The sequence below is a fragment of the Centroberyx affinis genome, unplaced genomic scaffold (assembly GCF_046629955.1).
Source record: "Centroberyx affinis isolate AG114_WGS23_722 - 3 ecotype Tasmania unplaced genomic scaffold, CSIRO-AGI_Caff_v1 ptg001338l_1, whole genome shotgun sequence".
Taxonomy (NCBI): Eukaryota; Metazoa; Chordata; class Actinopteri; order Beryciformes; family Berycidae; genus Centroberyx; species Centroberyx affinis.
Window position 1 is genome coordinate 1 of NW_027279835.1, and position 26,797 is coordinate 26,797.

Consider the following 26,797-nt stretch of genomic DNA (forward strand, 5'->3'; position numbering starts at 1 on the left):
TTAGTTTCAGTGTTAGTTTTAGTCTTTTTTTTGTAATATGGGTATTTGTCAGGGGCAAGATTCAAAAAGGTAAAAAAAAAAAAAAAATTGTAAGATAGATTTCATATCCACCCAAAATACTAGGCTGTATGAAATAAATTGACAAATACATTTTCTCTATAATTTTAGTTTATTTTAGTTCGTTTTGTAAACACACAACACAGTTTCAGTTAGTTATCGGTTTTTTTGTAAAGCCTCGTTTTTATTTTTATTTCAGTTAACGAAAATGTTTTTCCCCACCTAGTTTTCATTATTTCATTAGTTTTCGTTAACGATAATAACCTTGGTGTGCATTATACTTGTAAGTGTGTATGCAGGAGTGCACCTATGTAATATGTGTGTGTGTGTGTGTGTTGTGGTTGTGTGTGTAGCTGCAGGGGGTGCAGGGCAGCGAGGTAGCAGCCATAGCAGGAGGCATGGTGGACGCTGAAGCTCTGGTCTCCCTCAAAGACCTCCTCAACAGACTCGACTCAGACAACCTCTGCACCGAAGAGCTGTTCCCTATGGCTGGGGCAGGGTAAGAGTGTGTGTGTGTGTGTGTGTGTTGGTGTGTGTGAGACAGCGCTGATGCACCAAACAATGTAAAATCAGTGAAATCCCCGCAGTGTCCAGCTATCCTGAGCAAAGCAAATGTGGAAGATGTGTGGAAGAACACACACAGTTCTAGTGTGTCCACAGCCTTAGTAGCTAACAGTGTATTGTCTTGCTCTCATTAGCACTGACCTACGCTCCAACTACCTGCTGAACTCCCGCATAGCTGGCATTGAGGACTGTGACCTGCTGCTGCTCATAGGAACCAACCCACGCTACGAAGCCCCGCTCTTCAACGCCCGGGTCCGCAAGAGGTAAACTCACGCACGGCACTTTCCATTTATTCGGAACAAATTTCCTACGTTTGCGATGTCTGGTTCTTGAAAAAGTGACCAGCGTGATCAAGAAGCTTTCAAAACTAATGAAATGAAATAGTTTCTGAATATCAAAAATTTACAATAAACAGCAGTCTACTGACACACTAATGCAGAAAACAAACAAACATCTAAGACTTCTAAGAAATTTATATAAAAAAATCTAGGATGCCTAAACATTTTGCACAGTACTGTATATTGTTACTTTAGTTATTACTCTCTGGGAGCAGTAAATCACAACACTACGTATTATATTCCTTTTACATTACACTCCTAAAGTCGGTTATTACATTTTCTCTCACCTTCAAAAAGTAGGATGTCAGTTACTTATCCTAATCTGTATGATCAGGAACCCAAACGATGTCCATATCCAATGTTTTTGTTGTCTTCTTATTGGATAAAAATCAAAGTAGTGGGAATACTTCCACCCAGAGAAAGTCAACTTTGGTAACACTTTATAATAACCATCATTAATAAATGGTAAATTGATAGTTAATTAAACTTTAGTTAATAGTTATTTTACTGTTAACAAACAATGAAATAATCATTAATAATGTTTACTAATTATTAGTAATGCTATAATTTATGTTTTTTTATCATTAGTTTGTAAAATCATTTGTTTATAAATTATATATTGTATCATAGCTGATAAGAGATGGTAAAAAGGGTAAAAAGCTATGATACAATATATAATTTATAAACAAATGATTTTATATTACACAAACGAATGATAAAATAACAAATTATAGCATTACTAATAATTAGTAAACATTATTAATGATCATTTCATTGTTTGTTAACAGTAAAATAACTATTAACTAAAGTTTAATTAACTATTAATTTACCATTTATTAATGATGGTTATTATAAAGTGTTACCTCAACTTTTCTTCCATTTCTCATGTAAGCTAGCTCAGTGTGTGAGGACATTGTTTACAAGGAAAACAAATGGATAGATCTAGTTTGTGGATAATTCATCTTCGATCTGATATTTAGAGGTGGTGACAACAAAAGTTAGAAATTACATTACTCATTAATGGGAAAATGATAATATTACTTGAACGCGTTAGAACCCCACACAGGCACAGTCTTCCTTTGTCACTCAGTCATTTTTGGTGTGTTTAACCTACCTCCACTTCCATCTCTCTCTCCTCCTCCTCCCCCCTCCTTCCTCTCCTCTATCCCCTCTCCATCAGCTGGCTCCATAATGAGCTGCGTGTCGCCTTGGTGGGTCGCAGCGTTGACCTGAGCTACACATACGACCATCTGGGAGAGGAGGCCTCCGTACTGCAGGAGCTGGCTAATGGCACACACCCCTTCTGTCAGGTAATGGACACACACACACACACACACACACACACACTAACATCAAACTATCAGCTTAGAGGGAACATTGGTGTTAAATGCTCCACTGATGTGATTTTTTTTGTTCGTTTCCAAATGACTTTCTGGCAATTTGTGCTTGATCTTTGCTCTCCTAAAAATCCTGAGGGGATCCTACCTTCAGCGTCTCTTTTTATATAAGCTGTCCCCCAATCCTTGTTCCTGTCTCTAGACCCTTTCATCTGCCAAGCGTCCAGTAGTGGTGGTGGGCAGCAGCGCCCTGCAGAGGGAAGACAGAGCGGCCATTATGAGCGCCGTCTCCTCCATCGCCCAGAACGCCAGGACCAGCAGCGGAGTGGAGGAGGGGTGGAAAGTCCTCAACGTCCTGCACAGGTACAGTCGGAGGGATATAGTTATGTCATATAGGAATAATCGATTATTCCTATATGCTGACGTCTCCCGCTCTGATTGGTCAACGTGTGTGTGTGTCCGTCACCAGGGTGGCCAGTCAGGTGGCAGCGCTGGACCTGGGCTACAAGGCCGGGGTGGAGGCCATCCGGAAGAACCCGCCCAAAGTCCTGTTCCTGCTGGGAGCCGACGCCGGGTGCATCACCAGAGCTGACCTGCCCAAAGGCAGCCTCATCATCTACCAGGGTACACACACACACACACACACACACACACACACACACACACGCAGATGCAGAATACACACATACAGTACCGTGGATACCAAAACACTCTACACACCCTTTCAGATTTTCTAGTTGTTGCCCCGAGGCCTAAAATGAGAAACCCAGTCAAATGACTTGTTTTGTTTGCATGTGTGCCTTCAATCTTGTCTTCCCGGTTTCTCCAGGTCACCACGGCGACGTGGGAGCACCGATGGCGGACATCATCCTGCCCAGCGCGGCGTACACGGAGAAGAACGCCACCTACGTGAACACAGAGGGGAGGAGCCAGCAGACCCGGGTGGCCGTCACTCCTCCCGGACTGGCCAGGGACGACTGGAAGATCATCAGGGCTGTATCTGAGGTGAAGAGGAAGTCCCCTCCTCACTCACGTTAGCATACACTATGTTGAGTGATAGTAGACCACTAACATTACCTCAAAAGTGAGAAGCAAGAAGCACTGAAGCCAATGATCTAGGACACATGGATGATCTTAGTGTCTATGTTCTCAAGTTGACTGATCTCCCAAAACCTCGGTGTATAACTGTAAGACTTGTACAGGTTAATTAAAGGAATGTCCAGTAAAATTGTAGTTAACACAAATGCTCGTGTGTGTGTGTGTGTGTGTGTGTGTGTGTGTGTGTGTGTGTGTGTGTGTGTGTAGCTGGCTGGTGTGACGCTGCCCTATGACTCCGTGGACGAGGTGCGATCCAGACTAGCGGAGGTCTCTCCTAACCTGGTCCGCTACGACGATGTGGAGGAGGCAAACTACTTCAAACAGGCCAACGAGCTCGCCATGGTACGTACACACACACACTCAAACACACACACACACACACACACACACATATACAGTTAACAAAGTACAACAGTAAAGCATGAGATGGGATTTTAATTTACAATTTACAATTTCACATTTGGCAGACGCTTTTATCCAAAGCGACTTACACATGAGATTTGGATACAACACAAGCAAGTTTCTAGATAGGAGAGAACAACGAGAGTAAGTGCTATAGAACTAAGTTCTGGTTTTAACTCCAAAAGTTGCAAAAACACAAATTACAATCTGCACACCTAGGCACTTGCTGTACTATTGTGGTCTTCTGTAGACCTGTAATGCAAATGCAATGCACATTCTGCACGTCATGTACAGTATATAAGGTGTAAATTCACAGATTTATTTTCTTCATATTCCTGTATTCTTTCTAACTATAAGATATTGTGATAATCTTAAAATTTTTCACTTAATTAATACTGCAAATATTCTCAATATTTTGGCATATTTTTGTATTGCATATATTTTTCATTCTTTTTTCTTTGTTTCAGTATGTTGTACTGCTGTTACTTTACACATTCTCATAATGGTGCAACTTGTACTTGTCATCATACATTGCCACTTAATATGTTCTTAAATTGTTAGAAATGCGAGTTGCATACCATCCATAATATGCTGTTGAACCAAGAGATCGTCTTTTTTCTCAGGAGAATCTCACCTGGCTCTCTCTCTCTCTCTCTCTCTCTCTCTCTCTGTTTGTGTCTCAGGCAGTGGATCAGACGCTCCTAGCAGCTCCTCTAGTGCCACCTCAACTCACAGCAAAGGACTTCTACATGACAGGTGAGTGTAAAGTCTCTGTCTCTGTTCTAAGTGTGTGATAGAGAGAAGGAGAAGGCGTGTAAGATGGCACACAATTTTGTCAGTTTTTGCCCTAAATTGACCATCTTCCTATATGTTTCTCCCCTCCTGCCTCTTTCTTTCTCTCTTTCTGTCTCTAGACTCTATCAGCAGGGCTTCCCAGACCATGGCCAAATGCGTCAAGGCCATCACAGAGGGAGCCGACGCCATCGACGAGCCCTCCATTTGCTGAACACCCGACAACTCCATCACCAACTGACACACACATTTCTGTGAACATATACAAAGTACACCTACACACACACATACACACACACACACACACAGTGGTGTCTCTCCTTAATTTAAAGTTGTCCTTGCTGCTTGTTGTACACAGTTAATCTTTTTCACTCCCGAGTGCGAGGGAGAGAACAAGCTTTGTTGAAAAAAGCTGAGAAACTTATGAAATATGAATAAAATCCTACAAAATTATGTCTTTACTCCAGTGTGAGTTTTCTGTATTTGTTGTGTTGAATTCTTAAAGCATTGTATATTGTTTGTTTTTGCATACGGAAAAGTGTCACAAGTCATCTGTATTATTTCCCAAAAGAAACATTGGAGCTGAATATCTGATTTTTAACTTAACTAATTGAGCTTTAATTGCGATTTCACTTGGAAAACCTTCATTGTGATTCAGTGGACCAAACCACTTACCATATTCTCACGTTGTGGGTTCTTTCTCCTGTTTTACTAAAGCAGAAATGCCCAGCATCATATTAAAAACTATAGGATTTGGGTAGGGGGGGTTAAAAATCTGTTTTTTGTGTGTCTGTAAATCCAGGCCTAAGATCATCTTTGCTCCTTACATTACTGGACAAATGATAACCACAGTTTTCACAAGACAAAACATCACATGAATGAACTGATAACTTGTTCCTCTTAATTGTTCTGGTAACACTTTATAATAACCATCATTAATAAATGGTAAATTGATAGTTAATTAAACTTTAGTTAATAGTTATTTTACTGTTAAACAATGAAATGATCATTAATAATGTTTACTAATTATTAGTAATGCTATAACTTATGTTATTTTATCATTTGTTTGTGTAATATAAAATCATTTGTTTATAAATTATATATTGTATCATAGCTGCAGTGGGTGTTAAACCCTTCTCAACTAAATGTACCCACCTGATATAAATCTTTATGATGTAAATTCATAGTAAACATCATAATAAATACTATCAAACTTATGTAAATGATATAAAGATAGGGGCGTTTAAGGGGGAAAGGCAGCATAACCTAATGCTTTTATGAAAGTAGAATTTTTATTAATATTTGTGGTTGTTTGCCTTATGCTGATCACTGGAGATCACAGTTTACTCACCTTTTTATTGAACACTGCATCACTGAAACAGTAGATGGGCATGCTGGATTAAATCCTTTTGCATTAGAGTTGAGTTTGCAGTAGAAAAGTCCCTCTCCAGTCTGAAAGCGGTGTAGTCTAAAGCTGCTCATGGCCTGCTGAGCGGAGATAAGAAACATGACGGCTGAACATTTTTGGAGGTCAGTGGTTTCAAACAGCACTTCATAACATTTGGATACATAAACCCATTTTCTGCTTCTGTATGAATCTCATTGTTTAAACAGGGATGTAATCTGACTTTTTTCCTGTTATGACCAGTGGTGGAAGAAGTACTCTGATCCTAAAGTACCAATACAGCAATGTAAAAATACTCCATTACAGGTAAAAGTCCTGCATGAAAAATCCTAAAAAGTAAAAGTACATAAGTATTAGCAGCAAAATGTAGTTAAAGTATTAAAGTAAAAGTAGTGGTTTGGTCCCTCTGACTGATATTTTATTATATATGACATCATTAGATTATTAATACTGAAGCATCAGTGTGTAAGCAGCATGTTACTGTTGTAGCTGCTGGAGGTGGAGCTAGTTTGAACTAGTTTATATACAGTTAGCTAGTTTAGTCCAGTGGTTCCCAACCTAGGGGTCGGGCCCCTCCAAAGGGTCCCCGGATAAATCTGAGGGGTCGTGAGATGATTAATGGGAGAGGAAAGAAGAAAAAACAAAGTTCTGATACACAAATCTGTTTTCAGTTTTTGGACTTTTTCTCTAATCTTTGATTTTTGCTGAAATATTGGATCATTTGAACATTTATTGAAATGAAACCATGTGAGGTTTAGAGGGAAAAATCACTATTTGGTGGAGCTGTTAACAACTCATAGACATCTGAAATGTGACCCGACTACACACTGCTTTTTGTAAGACGTCAAAAGCCAAAGAGGTTGGAAACCACTGGTTTCATCTTTAACAATGTGTTGTATTTTAAAAGCTTGTTATATTATCCATTGTGTCAAATCTCCATCTGAAAAGTAACTAAAGCTGTCAAATAAATGTAGTGGAGTAGAAAGTACAATATTTCCCTCTGAAATGTAGTGGAGTGGAAGTATAAAGTAGCATCAAATGGAAATACTCAAGTAAAGTACAAGTATCTCAAAATTGTACTTAAGTAAATGTACTTAGTTACTTTCCACCACTGGTTATGACAGCTATGGAAAGATCAGATATGTGCTGTAAAAGATTGAAATTTTAGATTTTATAATCCTGTGCATCAAAATGAAACTTGATTAAATACACCTTTTATCACTACAAAAAGTAAACCCCTCAATTTTATCCCTGAAATGTCCTTAATTTCTCATTACATAAACATTCATTATCAACTAAAATTAACATAGCTTTAAAAAAGTAAGGTTAGTATCATGGGTTTATAAGGGATTTATGGGTTCATTCACGGAGACACTAGAAATTAAGGTATTTTTTATGCCTTTTGTGCAGGTTTACGGGTTATTAATGAGTTATTAAGGGAAAGTTCCTGTCTCCCTGAATTTACATTAAATTAGAAAGTAAGCAGTCAAGCTTAAGGGGTGTTTAAGGAGGTTTTGATGGGGTATCCTCAAATAATTACTTGCTGATTTTAAGGGGATTTTGCATGAATTAAGGGGTGAAATAATGGAAATGTGAGGTTATTTTAAGGGATTAGTGGTTCATAGACATCCAAAAATAGAATCTGAGACAGTTTAAGACTTTTTCAGACCTTAAATTTAGATAATTTAGGACTTTCATACTTCAGGTTCAATTTCGATAAAGTTTCATGTAGTCTCATCTAACTTTTCACCTAGGGATGTGCTGAGAAGGAGGGATGGAGGAGAAAGAGACGACAACCTCCACCACAGAGGAGGAAGAAAGACAAAGCCAGGGTGGAAAGTGGAAACTGAAGATGCTGAACTTCCTCCCTCGAAAGCCTGTTTAGAGGAATGACAAACAAAATGCAACCATCTTATACCTTTTGTTCTTGTATTTTTATGTTGTTTCTTGTATTTAAATAAAGTTGATGTCTTTGGATTGGATACGACTATCGCTAAGATTCCTTCAGTCTGTCCATCACATGTGAGATCTCAGACACCAGTGACTGGATTTTGATGAAACTTGGGGGAATGATGCATCTCACCACTGCGTTCCTATATTCTCAAAATGACACTGATTGGCCCATGGTAATTGCTGAACATTTGAACTGGCTCTTAACACCTGGAGTTGAGTATCTGGCATGTGTGGAATGTTTCAGGCTGGTGGGTGAGAGACTGCACGGCCAGACTTGCTTATTGCCACTAGAGGGAGCTGCTGCTGTTGGACTTGCATTAGAAGACAGTGAGCACAACACTTATCCCACAATTCATCACATTCAGGAGTCCACAGTCCAGTCTTCCCAAACGGTGAAGGGGGATTTGCCAAGATGACAGAAAAATAAAACTTTCCAATGTAAGCTATGCATCGTAATAACTTACCATTTTGTAATTAAAGACTGTTATACGTTTTTATAATTAAATGATGTAAACCACCACTGTCTCTGTCATACCTGGGAAATTTGAACATTTTAAATGCTTTGATTTGTTATGAGAGCGTTGAACCACGTAATGAAAATAAGTATTGTGTAAAGGTTAGTCTTTACTGTCTCATATAAATGACACGCATAAGCATATATTTTAAATTGTACATAGAAGCAATTATGGACCACACAGGTTTATAGAATTAAAATATTTGGGTAACACTTTACAATAAGGGGTACTAAGTTAAGGGTTAGTTAATGCTTAATAACACATTATATTTATTATATTACATTATATTACATTATTATATATAATACATTTATACATTATTTAATAGTTTATAAAGATGACTATTAAATAATGTATAAATTAATACCTTAGTTAACATGAACACCATTAGTAAATGATTACCAGACACATTAGTTAACTGTTAATTAAGGGTTAGTTAATGCTTATTAAGCATTAACTAACCCTTAACTTAGTGACCCTTATTGTAGTGTTACCAATATTTGTAATGTATTGAAAATCAAATCACTCTTAACATAAAATAAACTTCACACAGTGTTTCAAACTCCAAACTATACATGTTTACAGTAATACAGTACTAACTGCAGTTATAACTGCAACAGGAAACAACATATGTGGGTGGTTAAGGGCGCCCTAATGTGCACTGAAAATCCCCTGCTGTGGGCAATCACCGGAAATACAAAATACTAAATACAAAAACCACAAGTTTGAGTAATGGGGCAGGAGAGCGACAACAAACTTGTTTTTCTGGCTTTTATTTTAGCATTTGCAAATGAGTAGACAGCAGACACGCTGACACTTGGGGAGCGGTGATCTCGTTCAAACTGGTCCTGCTCATGCGGACACGATGTGACCTGTCTTGGCCTTGTTGTGGCCTTGTCACACAAGTGATTATACAGACACTTAGTAGTTTTCCACTCTTACAGTACAATACACAGTCTAAGTTGTATTTTTCCAGCACAACTCCCTGCTTTGAGCATATAAATGCTCACACAATTATAAAAATACAAATGTATTATATAAAAGTAACAGGGTGTTAAGAAACCTCAGGTTCTAAGAAACCTCCTCAGATATATAAAAATCTGGCATTAAAATATCTGGGTGTTAAGAAACCCTCCTCAGACTAGTGTCTGGTATGTTAACACACACAATAATGCATAAATGCTGTTTTTGTTGTTAACTGAGTTTGAGCAAGTGCTTCAATGGCGGAAGTGTGACTCCAGCTCTTCTTAGCTCTGTATGAGAGCACCATAACACATCATCATTTAAACGTATGGTTAAAATTTTCCCAGAGTGCATGAACACATGATTCCAATAAAAAATATTTCCCTTGGAGCACAAACAATATTGCCCTCTTTTTTTTTTTCTTTTCAACAATATGTTTATTGAGTTTTCAACATTTTAAAAGGTAAAAAACAACACAAAACAAAAATAAATATAACATAATAAAACATTATGTAGGCATACCTACAAATATCAAATATTATAAAAAATAATAATAACAATTAATAAATAATAATATACATGATATATACATATAGATACAGACATATTAATAAACAAACAGTATTAGAATGATTAAAAATAAACAATATTGCCCTCTTAATAGATAAGAAATCCTTTCACACTTCAGTGGTCCCACTGAGTGAGCAACACCTGGAATGGTCCGTTCCACCTCGGGGCCCTCCAATTCTTCCGCTTGGAGGTCTTCATCACGACCCAGTCTCCTGGCTTCAGGTCATGTAGAGGTGTAGTGGTGTGCTGTGGTAGGGCGTCCTTGACCTGTCTATGGATAGTAGAAAGCATAGAGGAGAGGTTTGCACAATAACGTAACATTTCATCTTCACATAGGTCAGTTGTGGGCAGTTGTCTTCCCTGGGGCCCTATCCCCGTGTTGAGAGGTCGAGCGAACAGGATTTCGAAGGGACTTAGCCCACTCCTGATGCGCTGTCTAGCTCTCATTTGCATTAACACTAGGGGTAGTGCCTTTGTCCAATTCAAACCTGTTTCCTCGCAACATTTTGCCAATTTGTTTTTGAGGGTATCATTCTCTCGTTCTACTGTGCCACCACTCTGTGGGTCGTATGCACAGTGTTGTTTCATGTCAATGCCCAAATACTCTCCCACCTCCCTTAAGGCCCTGTTCACAAAATGTGTCCCGTTGTCGCTACTTATTTTTACTGGAATTCCCCATCGTCATTGTTTACAAAATTTTTGTGAGTAATTTGTGAAGCCTTTTGTGTACCAGTATTTACTTATTTCCTGATACATCCCCGCTTTTGACACATGATCCTTTCCATGTGTCAACTTAGCATAGAAGGGGAATAAGTATTTAGGCAGACATGGTTTTTCATCAGTGCTGTACCATACCCTTTCTCTCTGTGCACACCCATTCTTCTTCTACAGAGCGACTTCCTCTTTTGATGCTTTGCTTTGCAGTTCCTGTAAGTCAGCGGCTGGTGTTACAGGCAGCTCTGACTCAGATAAGCAAATGTTTGTTATCTTCTGTGTGGCCGCTGCCTTGGCAGCTGCATCTGCCCTTGTGTTTCCCTGTGAATCAGAGTCTGTTCGGTTAGTGTGAGTCGTGAGGCTCGCCATCCTCTGAAGTTGGGAGAAGAGTAGCAGGGTTAAGCACAGTACATCTTTTAACAGTTATGTTAGGCATCTCAAGCAGTATTGTGTTATACTTCAACCACCTGGCAGCAGACAGATGTGCGGCCTTTGTTCAAGCAGTATGATGGACACAGCGTGAGGAACTAGAAGAGTAAGATCATTATAACCCACCAGATCCCTGGATGCTGTGACTGCTGTCTCTGCTGCAGCTACTGCTCTAAGGCATTTTGGTAGCCCTGCAGCTACAGTATCAAGTTTGGATGAGAAGTACGCTACTGGTCTCATTTTACCCCCACGCTCTTGTAACAGTACTGATGTCATAAACCCTTGTCTTTCATCCACAGTCTGTATGAACAGTCTAGTCATGTCAGGTAAACCTAGGGTGGGCGTCATTTGCAACGCCACTTTAAGGTCTACAAAGGCTTTTTCCCGCCTCCAGTGTCCAAGTCACTGTCTGAGTCGGGGTCAGTCCTTTACCGTGGGCTATTCCTGCTAATGGTGCTTCTATTTCAGCATAATTTGGAACCCACTGTCTGCAGTATGATGTCATTCCCAAGAAACTCTGGCCTGGACTCGATCAGGGGATAAGGATTTGCCCTCCCCGCTTATGTCATGTCCCAGGAACTTTACCTTGGGTTGCACCCACTGTGATTTACTCAAGCTTGCTTTGTTTCCTGTTTTGGCTAGGTGTTGTAACAGTGCAAGTGTGCGTTATCTATCAGCTGCCACTCATAGGCGTGCAATAACGGTCTGGAGTCGTATTTTACCATTTGTCCAAGTTTGACCAAGTTTGTCCTACTCTAGAAATTTGAATCCCTGATTCAGTTGCTATCAAGACTATTCCCAACTGACACATTAAGTCTCATCCCATCAAATTGATGGGGCAACTTGTGGACAGCAAAAAGGAATGCTTTAAGCGTCCCACAAATTCATCTTCCACAGTTAGTGGTGTGGTGTATTTTTCTGTTACCCCGTCCCCATTAGCCCCAATTGTTCTCATGGTTTGTCCACTGAGTTTGGGTTTTGGAAACAATTGATTTTCTTGAATTACAGATTCGGTGGTGCCTGAGTCCACCAGAAATGATACCATTTGACCTGAGACCATTAGTGTCACTTTGGGCATAACCTCGTAAACTGTGTTTGTCAAATAAGTGAACGTTCCCTGACCAGCCTCACTATTTTGTTTTTGTTCTAAATGTTCAATTGCCAATTGAATTAAGTCACATTCTGTTTGTGTTTGGGTGTTCTCATGTGTCTCGGTTTCTGCAGATTCCTCCCGACCCGTCCCCGACTCCACGTCCCGTCAATCTCCACCATTGCCCTTCTTTCTTCCCTTTTTCTTTGGCCAGTTCTTGGCCCAATGGTGCTTGGAACCACAGATGAAGTAGATTCCATCGTTCCATCGTTGTTTTGGAGTACATGTTTTGCACATTTGTACATGATTGATTTTCAAGTTGTAGGACCCCATGGGATTTTTTTGTATACGTGAACTTGGGCTATGTTTTATATATATATATATATACTACTAACCAGAGAAAAGGATGTTTTGCTCTTTAGCAGTGTCAGAAGGATTTTGGATGTGTACGATTGTGGATGTTGTGTGTTTTGACAGGGAATCTTAAATGAGTGAGGTGTTGTATGGGATCATGGACACGCCTCCAACACAGCTGTGGACTGTTATGCAATCATGGGCTGTATTTAAGCACTAATGTCACTTTACAATTGATATGTCTTGAAAAAGGTCCTTGTGACCAAAACGTTGACTCTTTTTAAATAAATCAATGCAGAGGTGATAAGTGTGTGCGGGAACTGACTTTTTTTCTTTGGAAGTAGATTCCATCGTTGCCAGGCTTTCCTCTGCCTCTTCCATAGCCTCTGTCTGCTGCTCCCTCCAGGAGTGCTATTTGGGCCATTTGGAGACGTTGTTGATCTTTTGTGTTTTTCAGCATGGACTGCATGGTTTTCAGTCGCCCGGTGTCACAGTTCACACAATGTGTGCGAACATGGTCTCGACCTTCATTTCTGACATTGTCCATGGCCTGTAGACCAACATGGCTGCTCCATCCGAGATGGGGGGAGGCAGGTTAGGTCTGCTGGGTCCATCGTCAGGGCCCCAGGGGAACTCTATGGAACTCTCCTGGGGGAGAGTTATATGGAGGGGGTTGAATCTTTCCTTGGTCACTGTGGAAAGGGTTCAGGTTTGGATACACCTTCTTCGGAGTTGGTTCAACACCTCCTGTCGCCCCTTGGTTTTCTTCTGGCTCTGGTTCCTCAGGCGGTGGCAGTGGTGGCTGGGTCCGCGGTGGAGCTGGGTCGAGGTCGGGATCTGCATACTTCAGACACTGAGACCGTTTAGTCTGACCTTTCCCTGCCTCACTTTTTCTGTCCCTGGCCACAGCTTCATTATGCCATTCCATAAATGCCTTCTAATCAACTTTAAATGGCTGGTGAATCTTTTGTTTTTTCTTAGACATATTATTATGTCATATAATTATGTCTAAGATTTCTGTTCCACCCTATTTAAACGTGCCTAACCATTTACCCTTCCTCTTTTGTAGGTCTCAGTTCTCGCACCCCTCCCACACAAACCCCTTTTTTTCTCTGTCTTTTGCACTCTTCTCTCACTACAGGAACCACAGGGGCAATGATGGAGCCGGAAGATGATGGCAATGATGAAGTCGGCGAGACAGTGCCCCCACCCGGAGTCGCAATTCCCTGGGTTCCTTGAGCTGACATCGACTCGAACTCATCCGACCCCTCGATTCATCCCCTCATCTGCCATTTTGAACACTTGTGGTGGGAAACTCCATCCAGAAGACTGGAATATATACAGTAGCCTATATAAATGTAGCATTACTTCAACACAAGTGAGTACAAAATACAGATAAACCTACAGTTACCAAATTAGCTAGCAATCTTGAGAACTACTTTTTGAATTCAGCAGGGAAGATAGTTAGCTTACTAGCTGGTTAGTAAGCTACTAGCTAGCCACCTACGCTAGTCTCTGGTAGCTAGCGATAAGAGATTATTCAAAATGGCCACCACGTGAATAAGGTCATACTTTGCTTTATATGACAATGACATTTACCTTAGACACCATTTGTATCACATAATACAATTTTTTTATATAAAACATAAGATACAAGTTTTACATATTTGTCTTATTTATAAAAATATAAAACTTGTATTTTTTGCCTGAGTCTCTACCTTTAATCAGTTGGATTAAAGGTAGACAGGGTTGAGACCATAAACCAGCCACAAGGCTGGTAGGCCTTTAGTCAGACAGAGTTGTGCCAGTTATCAACACTCCACTGAAATAAAGGAGAACAAGTTTGTGTACTGGGATAGTGGTAGGCCTATATAACGTGGTCATGTACCAGTAATGGATACTAGCTACTAATAAAGGAAAATAAAACTGTAATTTGTTGCCTATTGCACAAATTAAACCAAATAATGATGAAAAAGGCTGCTGCATGCTGCCAATTTAAGTTGCTGCCTTTATAGCTTTTCAAGCACTTTTTGCTAAATTAATAGAGGTGATGGGGCATAAAATTATTAAGTTTTGGGGAGCTGATGATTGTTCACATCTTTCCATGTGTGGTTAAGCCTCAAACACCTAACAGAGGACTGCCACTGAAGAATGCACCTGTCTGGCTTTTGGTTTGACAGACTTTTTTCTATTTTTCTATTTTTGTTTGGACGACTAAGCCCATAAGATAAAAAAAGAAAAAAGAAAAAAAAACATTGATATGGAGTAGACCAGCACAAAAGCTCAAGCAATGACGACAAACAATACTTATGATTTAAAATATATCAATTTTTTTATTAATAGTTTTATTAATAGTAGTAGTTTTCCAGAGGGAAGCAAAAAACCTGCATCCTAGGCCAATATAGGAGTGCAGGAAAATTCTTCCCCGACCTCTTTATTAAAAAAGACGATCAGGCATGCCCCTGGAAAATGGTGCTTATAATTAAACGATGATTCTGTCTTCATCGGGCATGAGGAATATAGTAAAGCGAGAGGGGGCTGCTGTTTCCTAGAAATGACATATGGGAATTTTCAAAATGTATAACTGATTCTCTGTTGAATTCTGAAGTTATTTTTTCTCGAATGGGTATCATCAAACTGTTCTTTAACATTTCAATCCACTCCTTTTGCAATATTCTACAGATTTTATCATGCACTTCTGGGAAAAAATTAAAAGTAGCGATGATCTGCTTTGCCAAATCTAAATGTTCTTCATACAGTCCGTCTGAACTCTCTGCCAAAGACACAAGGTTCCTGCGAGCAGTTGTTATATTTTCATGTAATTCTTGTTTATTTTGTTTACTACTTTCTGACATATCTCTGTGTGTGTGAAATACAGTACTCTTCTTAAAAATTTCTTTTAATTTGGTACCGTCTAATTTGAAAGGGATCTTCATGCATTCTTCAAAATATGGATAAAAACCACTGCTGGGGCTGGAAACACTATCAAAAGTTAGACTGTTAAAACATTTTGGGCCAGTAAATCCCCAAAACTTTTTGTAAAATACACACGTGCGAAGCCCATAATTAATGTTCCATTCATGGGCACTATCTAAAAGTTTAAACATACAAGGGACAATGTTTGCTTTTCTTTTTAAACATGGGCTATTATTTGTAAAAATCAAGACATATTTTGGGGTATTTACTTTGCCCTTTTTGGCGTGATGTAAATATGCTTCAATTTTTTCAATTAAAATTTCTTCACTATGTTTTTTGTTATCAAAATCTGGGCAAACGATTGGAAAAAACGCTTCATGATTGTTTTCCATGACTACACTAGCATATGCATATTGCTTGTCCCTCTCCAGTTCTTTCACAGGCTGATGAATCATGTAGAATTGGCAAATATCTGAGTGAACTGCATCACCGTCCACTACTCCATTTGAAGACACATTCATTATATCATTATAAAGTTCTACTTTGTTAATAGAGTTTATTGTTTCCCAATAATCTTTAAATTGTTTAATATTCCGACGGATATTGAAAATGTGCCAAAATTCATGTCGCATCTGTTTCAAAATTATAGGGCCAAATAGTTGATCCTCCTTCAGCTTCTCCGTTTCCTTGAAAAATAGAAATATGAGAATTTATTTAATTCATATGTAAAACAATATTCTAAAAACAGTGTGATATTTATAAATGAAGTTATTATTATTATAACTAAGGTTGGGGAACAAAGACCACGACTAAAGCAGACATTACATTTCCTGCTCCACCCTATTTCAACGCGCCTAACCATTATCTTTTCTCTCAGTTCTTTTTTCACCCTGTGAGTCTCACTAATGGTGTTATTTTATGACAAGACTAGCATATAGGTTTAAAAAAAAACAAAAAACATTACCATTTTATAATATAATAATTTATAATGATCATCCAGCAAGCATTTTGATGAAGAATTTAGTGATCTATGGAGGAGGAAATGAAAAAGCAGATATACAGATGAGTTAGTCAGGTGATCTCAAAAGCTACAACACTAGCTGTTAAAGTTCTCCAATAAATTCTTAAAGGTCCAGTACAAAGAGAGTCACATTTCTCAATCACATGATATTGGTTAACAGAAGACATTTTTAATGTAAATTTACCCAAATTATTGATAACTGTTTGAAAAACGTTTTAGATATCCAGCTAGCTGCTTGCCCAACTCACCAAAATCAGGATACCTCAATAATGTATTCAATGGAGTTTGTAGTGTTCAGATTTTTACTTCCCATTCATTTGAATGAGGCCACGGAAATATCCTGAAAACTGTCATTTAACACATTTGTGAACAGATTCAACAACAGATCCTGCTTTTAAGACAACAAAACAGTGGGTCCTTCCTCATTTTGCATTTCTATCCTTGCTTTACACTAAAAGTAGTATTTAAAAATAAAACTAGATCCGGTCTCCCAAACCAAGACCAAATGTGAATTGAAAATCACAGTAGTAGGATCTGTGCCGAATAACCCCCATGTTAAAACTAAGTGGAATATTGCTTTAAATACAAGTTGCTCTGCTAAAAAGAAGAAAATTATCACAAAATTGTCATTACTTACCGGTAAATGAAGGAAGAGTGGCAAATAGTGGACAAAAAGTGGTACTTTCTCCACCCCTTGCTGCAAGGGGTAGAGAAAGTTGGTTTGCTACAGAAAGTAGAGATCTTGAACTTCCAAAGGTCTGAAAAAAGGTCTTCCTGTAGTAACAGTAGCAGTGTAGCAACTGGGTGAAGAAAACTGCTTGCATATTGTATATATATACCATACTGAATCCTTTCACTGTCCAATCATTTTGGAGAATTTCTTTTCTTCTTCTCAAAGTCCCACCTTCAGAGAATGACTGACAGGTCAGTAGACCAACAAAATGTTAATGCACTGGGCACTGCATTTTCATGAAGTTAGGGAAACGGCTTCCACATTAAAAAACTTTTTTTGAGTTGTAAACTGGTATTTAGTAGCCTACTATCTAGTTATTAAATACAACAACGGCAGTCATTCTGTCAATATTTGAGCACCAATGTGCTGGTGCCATATTTATCTCACTGAACCTGACTCAGTATTTGTCTCATTAAACCTGGCTTAGTTTGCCCTCCAGTGGTTAAAATGAGCAGTTGCAGTTCAGTTGGAGATTCAGCCATGTTACAATTACAATTTCCCAGGAGAGAATAACGAGAGTAAGTGCCATAAAGCTAAGTTCTGGTCCAACAGGACATAGGTGCTACAAGGCAGAGCATAGAGGCAGATAAAGATTTTTTTTTTAATAGATTACACAGTCCATCAGGTGAGAAGGTGTTCACTAAGCTGGGTCTTTAGCCTTTTCTTAAAGATTGAGAGGGACTCTGCGGATCGAATGGAGTTTGGTGTGCACATTACCATGAACACTCCACTCTGTTCCTCTTGTCACCAACCCCAAACCCCCCTCCTTCCCCCACTCTTCACACTCAGTGTCTTGCATTTTTTCAAATCATGCAGTAGGCCGAGAGAAGCTCAAACTGGGTGCAGAATTACTCTTTAAAGGATAAGTTGGGCGATTTTGGACCTATACCTAATTTGTCTCTTGCATACCTGTAGGACCCGAAGACAATACTGACTCCCGAGTTGGCTGTCAGCTGAAAAGGCGAGCTCCATTACTAGGCCTCTTGCTGCTAACAATATGTCCACATGGGGTATTATAATATTGTCTACTACGTCAACCAGTGTGCACAGAAAGGAGCAGGGGCAAAATTCTCAAAAAAGGTCAACTAATGGACTGTCCTGTGGTTCAGCTGGCTGAGGCACCTACAACATACATACAACGTCTTTTTATGACGTTCCAGGCCGATTCAAAATCGATTCAAAATCGGCCTGGAACCTTTGCTGCACTGGGCTGTGAAGTGTACAGTTCAGTCCTACCGCACTTGGAGAGGAATAGGTGAATGTGTGTCTTCTAAGTGTCGGTCTTCCATCTGTAAGCAATAGGTTCTGTATCCTTTGGGTGTGGCTCTCCATCCAGTTACTGTTAATAAGCTGAACTCCTCTGATGGGCTCTTGATCTTCTAAACGGATTCCAAATCTAAGGAAAAAAACTGACCTATGGATAAGGCCAGAAATGACATGCTACCACTATGAACTCTGCTGACCATAAGTTAAAGTTTGACTGCAATCAATATCATATTCTCTCTTGTACAACATATATATCTCAATTCAGTTTTCAAATAACCGTTGTTACATTCATAACCTTCAGGAAACCAAAATAATGGTTACATTAGTAACCTAAATGTAATTTAGATTCATATAACCTTGGTTACATTAGTAATCTAATTATAATAATGTGCGCATAAGTATTAACACATTGGAAGGTCTTAATAAACTCAGGTTGTAGCTTGTAAACCATGCTTACCTCTTTGCACCCTCTTGGCTTAGGTGGCTAGCAAGATAATGCACTAAACACTAGGCAAAGCATTTTTGCTAGCAGCATGGCGATAAGAGCAACAATTATTAAAAAAACATAGAAATAAGTGCAACAAAACAAGGGACATTAAATACACTAACATCACAGAACATGTCTATACATAAGCATTATATCTCAAACCCAATATATCAAGTTTTTGGAGCGCTAATACTAGCTAATACTAGCTAATACTTAGCATAAGTAAGTGGAATTTAACATTGCGGGAATTAACGGCTCTTTTTCCGTCGGTGTAGCTTCTGGAAGCTTCAACTCACCAATGCAGGGAATTCAGGGTTCTCTTGCTTGAATAACGGTGTTTGGCCTCGGTGCTCTCTGAAAAGAAGTGGTGTTTGGCCTCTATCCATGCTGTTCTTTGAGTTATCACAAAGTATGAGTCAGTGATATTAAAGAATATAACTTTGAATGCATTTGATTTGATTTCAAAGTTTGGTTACATTTCTTACAATTTAGGCAACAAAGCTCTGCTCTTGCCAAGAATGCAGCCTCTACAATGGCACTATGCAATCGTTGGACAGCCAGAGGAGGCTGAACCATCTGATTGGTTAAACTATTGTGCAATCTAGGTTAATTGGCTCTTTATCAAGCTTATTAAAAATGAAAATATTAACCCTTTGTCTCCCTTTGTTCATCATATGATTTCAAAGATTTATAACCGAATTAACAAATGATCAACCTTGGGCTACAATGTTCATGTCAATGTGCACCAGATTTATGCATTTTGCTTTTGAAATTTTTAAAAATCTTCCCCCGGACCTCCCCCGCTATGTTTCTGTTAACTGTCTCTGCTGAGCCCCGAATGTTCTGAAATCCTAACAACACCCCTGATTGAGTCTGAGTCATATTTCCCAGCAGTTATTTTCTGATTTCATAACACTGGTTTCAAGGTGAAATCTTTTCTATTTAATGAAAATGTTCTTCCCGGGGGTGGATAACCCCAGACCCCACTACATGATCTGCTTTTGTGCTTCCTACCACTACAGTTAGAAAAAACAAACATAGGAGAAACACTGCTGTATGTGTAGAAGTTACTCTGTTTATTGTTGGTTTTCATGCAAGTTTAATCTCCATGGCAAGATTCAGTATATTCTGTTTATTCGTTTTTATAGGGCTCTTTGTCCATGTGATATATAGACACTAAACAGCTTATGTTGAGTAAGACCATAGTAAGGATATGAGCTGTTATCCAGAGCACTATACCTGTAAATTCTTCTAAGAATACTGTTCTCTTGAAATATTACAGTTAAATACAATGACAATACAAACAACACAAACAATACAAACTGTTCAGTAGGCGATATGGCTTCTATCTATTTAATTTCACATAAACCCATGGAAAAAATTTTAAGTAATATTTACAGTGTGATCCTTTTTTTTACAAAGTTAGTTCTTCCAACAAGTAGCAGGCTACTGATAATCACCATTTAAAACATAACTAAGGAGTTGTGAAGACCCAAAATTGTTTCAACTCATTATAAGACAGTGTACCAGACATTCCCAGCTTTCACTACCAGTAGAGGCAGACAGTACATCGCAGACCCCAGAGAAAAATCAGTGTTTTATGATGAATCAAAGTTTCAGGTAAAAGGTAAGGTAAAAATTCATCCTTAACCAGAATTTATGTTATTCATTATTCCTGTGATATTGGGAAGTTCGGTATTTGTGAAGGTAAAAAATTATTCCCAAAGCCAGAAACCAGGGAACCAGAGAAAGGCTTTAATCTGTGGACTATATACTGAACTGCCCCATATTACAGGAATACAGCATGTGAATGTACATCTCAATCATTTATGTCCAGTGAGAAAATGAGTGTATATTGTTCAACTAAGGTAGAGATGCTGGCAAAGTTCAGGCAAACAATATCCATAAAAACTGTAGGTTTGCCACACACTTAAGTGCTCACAGACAAACTTGTTTCAATGATTTATCGCTCTAATTTTTCAAAATGCATGAAAAAATAAACACATTTCACAATGCTGCTTTGTCAGGTTTACTCATCAGCCCAGTAATGCAGAACATTAGGGATGAACCAATACCTTTTTTGACAGCTAATCCCAAAACTGAGTGCTAAATTTAAAGTATCGGTACCAAGTACCAATCCAATCTTTTACTTTAACTGAACAATATATACATATTTTGGGGTCACTGGACAAGAATGATTGAAATATAATTTCCCACCATTTGAGAAATCGGATATACTTCTACTTGTGAAAGAAGGCAGAAAATCAAGTGGCGTTGCTTTGATTTAATCAGGCATGTTGTATGTGGTTCTTAGTGGTTCTTTAATGGATTTTAAAGGAACGGTCACCCCAAAATGAAAATCCTGTCATGATCAACTCACCCTCATAACTCCATTGAAGTTTGGATGACCACCAAAGCCTGTAAACAGGATCAGCCATTTCCTTGCTTCTAAAAAGTTACCATTTCCTCTACCTACAATAATACTACATAATAATCCAAATATAGGCCTGTTGGAAAGTGCAATTTTTTGGATGCAAAACACTTGGATTATGCTGCATGAGCTATTTAGAGAAATGGAATGGACATTTTATGCTGCTGACCTCTAAACAGCCAGACCCCATTCACTTCAACTGTTTAGACTAAGGCTGAGATAGACCTGCAGTAGCTAACTCGCTGTGTTTTCAATGTTTCATTTCACTGGAGTTTCCGATGACATGGTGGTGAGTAGATGACAGAATTTTCATTTTGGGGTGAGCTGTTTCTTTAGAGGAACTGGAGAAATTCTCGGATCCCATTACCCTGTTTGAGCCTGGTACCTACCCAGCATCAGATACCAGTGTAGCTATCAGAGCGTCCCGACTGTTTGTGTGTGTGTCAGATGAGGCTCCAGATGACGGTGAGCGTTGCCATGATGCCGTTCAGGACAGCAACAGTGTAGCCCACATGGAAGCCCTGGCCTGGTGCATGTCTGGATAAACACACACACACACACACACATGTAAAGAGACATGATTTCCTGTTTTTACTGTGTTGTCTTCATCACAGCCCGGCACTCTGTTTGGCCTCAAGAAAAAGGTTTTCCATGTAAGGACTGCCAAAATCGTACTATGTGATTATGACAAATAGGCTTGTGAGAACTTTAACTTTAACCTTACAAGTAGTAAATACACACACACACTTTTGTCAGTGTTATTCAGATTCAATCATTCACCAAGAATATGATGGCAAAAACAATGTTACAGTAGGGCTGGGCAATATGGTTGAAATCAATATCATGATAATCATAAGGATTTTTCTCGATATCAGTATATATCACGATATGGTTCTTGTATGCAAAATCATGTTAAATAATCAAATTAATGTTCATCTCATTGAACCAAATGATAATGTTAGGCGTGATGTCAAACAAAACAGAAATATTCAAATAATATTCCTACCATACCTCATTTTATGAGAGTTTTTAAGTAAAATTTGCTTGTCATCATCAATTCAGACAGCAGAAATGTGTCATGATATTAAAATATCTTCATATCATCACGATATGATTCCACTGAAAGACGATAAACGATAATATTGAATTATCGCCCAGCCCTACGTTACAGTTATCATCATACATTGAAATAAAGGTTCGATAGTTATGGATTTTTGAGGTCCAATACAGATACTAATAATTTCGGATGACATATGTACCATGGTGGAGGGACATACAAACATATTGACTAGCTGTGGTCAGGGAGGCACGTCCATCATGTCAGAGGTGGACGTCACTGACTGGCCAATATATCAGATTTTTACTAAAGGGCAAATGTGTGCATTACCTGAGCTGGGACAGTGCCAGGGGTGTTGGGAACACCATGCCGGGTTTGTATGAGTCGAGGTAGGTGAGCGTCCATGAGAAGGCGCAGCAGATGAATCCAGCTGACACTGACAACACCAGGATACTCCAGAAACCTGCTCACAGACAGACAGACACAGTCAAGTCCTTCTCACACTCTAGTCTTTTTAATCCAAGGCTGACGGACTCATAGTCGTTTGGATTTTTTTGTTGAAGAAAGTTCTTGAAGAGTAACTAAACCCCCAACCCAGATCTGTGTAAAGCCTTACATTTAATGGTACAAACCATGCTACTGAAATTGCCATCTGTTATTGGCTGATCTTTGGTGCCAGGTGATGTCACCGCCTGGCAGGCTTTACACAGATTTGGGTTTGGGGTTTAGTTACTCTTTAACCATGAGAGAGGTATTATTACTTACTTACTCTAAAAATAAACAGTAATTTTCAACTAGGTTGTATAGAACAGTGGTTCTCAACGTGGGGTCCGGGGACCACCGGGGTCCTCGAGGGGCTTCCAGGGGTCCCCAGAAAATTGATGAATTGTTAAACTTCAGCATTATTTAATCTACAGGAAGTTAACACAATTAGAGAATGTAGAAAAATGACTGTTTTGATCATAGTTTCACTGTTATCTCTCTACCTATAATACAGATATACATGGAATTCTGGACAAAATCATATCTAGCAATAGACTACATTAGGGGTCCTTGATATGAAAAAGGTTGGAATAGGGACAAAATTAAGTACATATGATACTCACCAAGCATCCTGACTTCAGTCCCATCCTCTGCTCTCACTCTCTCAGCCCGCAGTTCTGAAGGACAGCGATTATCATCTCATCATTAATCAATACTAATATTGGCATTTGGCACAAAGGATGGCAACATCACATCCTGTGTACTGGTAAATGCAAAAATCATGCAGATCAGCATTTTTCAAGCTATCAGCCGGTGCCCCAAAATATTGCAGGCTTGTTTCTGGTTGCTATATGGTTGCCACATAAATAAACGTGGCAACCATAAATGATTGATTATTTGTACTTCAAGGCAATGTAATTTTTTTAGGATAGTTAACAATGGAGCCAAACACATTCTTAACCCATAGTTTTCTCATCTGTTATTGCACTTATCTTAACATTTTTATATTTCATCTATTTTCATACTGAATATAGTTCATATTCATGGTATATTTTCACATCATACATATTCAGTTTTTCTCTCTATGAGTATGGCATATTCCTGTTATTTTGCAGCCCTGCATATGCTGTAATTCAAATATTCCATACTTCTACCCAATACATTCTAATGGTGCGTTATGTTTAATAGCACCCACGCGCTCTACTCTTATTTATACTCTATATTTTCCTTGTTGTATCCTGTTACCGGCTGCTGCAACGACCCAAATTACCCAGATGAGCATTAAACTTCCATCTTATCTTATTTGTACGCAATTTATTTTTAAATCATGTATTTTTAGTTAGCACCTCAATGACAACTTTAAGTACAGTAGCTAAACTTGTTCAGAGTAGTTTCCACAAGACAACACTGCATGCGCCACACGCGCGTGCACACACACACACACACACACACACACACACACACACACACACCTTTCAGGAGCGGGTAGAGGAGGGCGCAGAAAGCACCAACGGCGGCCAGAGCGAGCGCGGAGCCGAGTGTTGACAGCACGAGGACGGGCCACGGTTTGGAGCCGTTGCGGTGGTCAAACCGCTGCCCGCGAGTCATACCGGGTCCCTCTCCTGAAGCGACATTGATCCCCGTTCTCAAAGAAACAGTCGCCGCATGCTCCACGCCCTCTGTCGACGATAACCGACCGACACTTTCACCGAAAACGTCCGTATCTGTCACTGCACTCCTTGGCATTCCGCTGCAGTTTAACTCACGGGAAAGTTACTTTCGGCCGGTTCCTCACTTCAAATACGTAGGTTCTCGTGCGCTAATCTCTGCACAGTACAACTTCAGTGTTGACCACTGGCAATAGCCAGCGTAACTATTTTGACGTTAAGGTCGTAGGCCAGGTGCACTTCCGCATTCCGATTATATAGTCCCTCGGGGTGTGCCGTCAGTGTAGTTTTTTTGTACTCACTTCCTGGCGTCCACAGTGTACAAGGGGAAAGGGCGAAACAAGGGAATATAAAAGCCAAAATAGACAGGTTTTTCCCCTTACGAGCATAAAAAAGAGAAAAATAGCACCTTCTCTCTATGTGTGATTATTGAACCTCCGTGTGAAATGGTGGCTCTAGAAACCTTGCTCTTTGATTCTGAGGGACTGATATTACCATTGATATTTTAGATAGCTGACAATTTTTCTGCTAGCAAAGGTTTAGCTGTGCTGGAAACATCTTGACGTCACATTGTCTATATTTGGTCATTTATCTACACATGAATAAGAACAATACGCCACCAAACACCAAAAAGGAGCCAGAAATGCAAGGCATCTCCAATAGCTGTTTTTAAATAGTGTTACAGTGTTTTAGGTGGATTTTTCCTTTAATAGTGCCCTTATTTTGACAGATACATGTGTACGGCATAATGCATGCTTTTATTTTGAAAAGCAATAACCGGAAGTGGTATTTGACGCAGATTCATGTTGCTGTCAACAACACTGATCAAGTCAACGACGGTAACAGACACCCAAAACGTCCTCGGCTGATTTCAAAGATATTGCACCACGGTAAATAACCATATCTATACTATAACTTTACTACTATAATATGGAACGCACAATCAACTCTGAAGCGCGGCGTTCGAGCGAGAATTGCACTTTTATCGCACGGTGTCATGAGGCTAATTTTCGGTGCTAACATTGATTAGTTATACTGCGGCGATATGGTTCAAGGGTGAATTTCAACGCAGAATAGCAAAAACACGTTTAAAATTACATTTAAGACTAGTGTTGGTAATTGCACCCAGGCATAACGCCAAGTGAACCATACCCAGTTGGCTGATCCAGCTTGCTAACGCATAGCTTTGCAACAGTTTGTCAGTTCAGGTGGCCTCTTTGGATTTTATCAACTAGCTTAACTGTTTTGTCTCAGTTTGGTCTGCTGATAGCTAACTGTAAACTAGTTGGCAAGCTGCTCACTTGTTGCTGTTGCTCAACTAATGTAATGTTAGTTTGTAACTGTAGCTAGCCACTTGTTAGCCACAAACCGTGACGTTCCCTCTTGTATGGAGAGAATGTCACGCGAACTCCATTCAAAAATCCAACAGATTAATGTGTCCTTGCTTATCGTCAAACATGTATACGTTGTAAAACATGTTGTAATGCATTTTTACACTCAGTAGGTTCAACTGATAAAATCGGCACCCACCGAGCAGTTGGTATATATTTTTTTTTGTAAATATTTTTCCACCAAAACACACCGTGGTGGGTGGTGGCGCACAGTATGAAGTAATTTTAAAAGTGGAAATTTAATTGAAATAATATCTGCTTAGTGAATGAGATGTATGCCGAATTTATCAAAAGACCCTCATGTCTTGTGAAATAATGGTTATACAGCAGAGGAATAAGCTTACCTAAGTAAATAACGTGCACAACTAATCCGTATATCTCCGCCATTTATGTTTAATATGCACTCAATACAGTTAGTTTATTTTGTTTCTGAAGAGTCAAATTTAGGGCTACCACTAAATGCAGAGAAAAAGGCATCAGATCAGGGTATGCTGATGTTATTGGCATTGATAATGGCTAATACCACTCATGCTGCTGAACAGTAGTTCTGTGCCTTGTTGCTATTTGGTATCAATCTCACTGCTTTGCATAAAATTTCCCTGTAGACTATAGTAACCACTGAACTGTATGAAAGGTCCGTTACAGACAAGCTGTTGACAAGATCCTAACTTGCTGGTGGAGAACAAAAAGACACTCTGTGTAAGTTCCAGAGGAGAGCCGGTGTATTTTGGGGTGTTCACACCCAAACACCCTGTTTCCTTTTC

At 39.2% G+C, this 26,797-nt stretch overlaps 3 protein-coding genes and 1 long non-coding RNA gene across 4 annotated transcripts in view; 2 read left to right on the forward strand and 2 right to left on the reverse strand.

Moving 5' to 3' along the window:
* Nucleotides 1–410: 410 nt before the first annotated feature.
* On the forward strand, nt 411–5,029 carry LOC139649401 (NADH-ubiquinone oxidoreductase 75 kDa subunit, mitochondrial-like; the record flags this gene model as incomplete). Its single annotated transcript, XM_071525794.1, has 9 exons — nt 411–556; nt 756–884; nt 2,140–2,269; nt 2,499–2,659; nt 2,766–2,920; nt 3,126–3,301; nt 3,602–3,736; nt 4,480–4,552; nt 4,711–5,029. Coding segments are annotated over 9 exons (1,197 nt in total), but the record flags the coding sequence as incomplete, so codon positions are not given.
* A 9,859-nt stretch (nt 5,030–14,888) lies between these two features.
* On the reverse strand, nt 14,889–17,309 carry LOC139649415 (uncharacterized). Its single transcript, XR_011695608.1, has 2 exons — nt 16,462–17,309; nt 14,889–16,183 (listed from the first exon to the last, which is right to left on the reverse strand). It is a non-coding gene; the product is annotated as an uncharacterized lncRNA (long non-coding RNA).
* Nucleotides 17,310–20,065: 2,756 nt separating this feature from the next.
* arl6ip6 (ADP-ribosylation factor-like 6 interacting protein 6) lies at nt 20,066–24,748 on the reverse strand. Its single transcript, XM_071525803.1, has 4 exons — nt 24,448–24,748; nt 23,599–23,652; nt 22,823–22,955; nt 20,066–21,972 (listed from the first exon to the last, which is right to left on the reverse strand). Exons 1-4 carry the CDS (start codon nt 24,719–24,721, stop codon nt 21,879–21,881), a joined length of 555 nt encoding a protein of 184 aa, XP_071381904.1. The 5' UTR covers nt 24,722–24,748; the 3' UTR covers nt 20,066–21,878.
* Nucleotides 24,749–25,458: 710 nt separating this feature from the next.
* Nucleotides 25,459–26,797, forward strand: part of arhgap1 (Rho GTPase activating protein 1) — a 29,627-nt gene continuing 28,288 nt past the window's right edge. The window contains exon 1 of the mRNA XM_071525800.1: nt 25,459–25,532. The gene's annotated coding sequence lies outside the window, so the exon portion shown is untranslated. The remainder of the gene's footprint in view (nt 25,533–26,797) is intronic.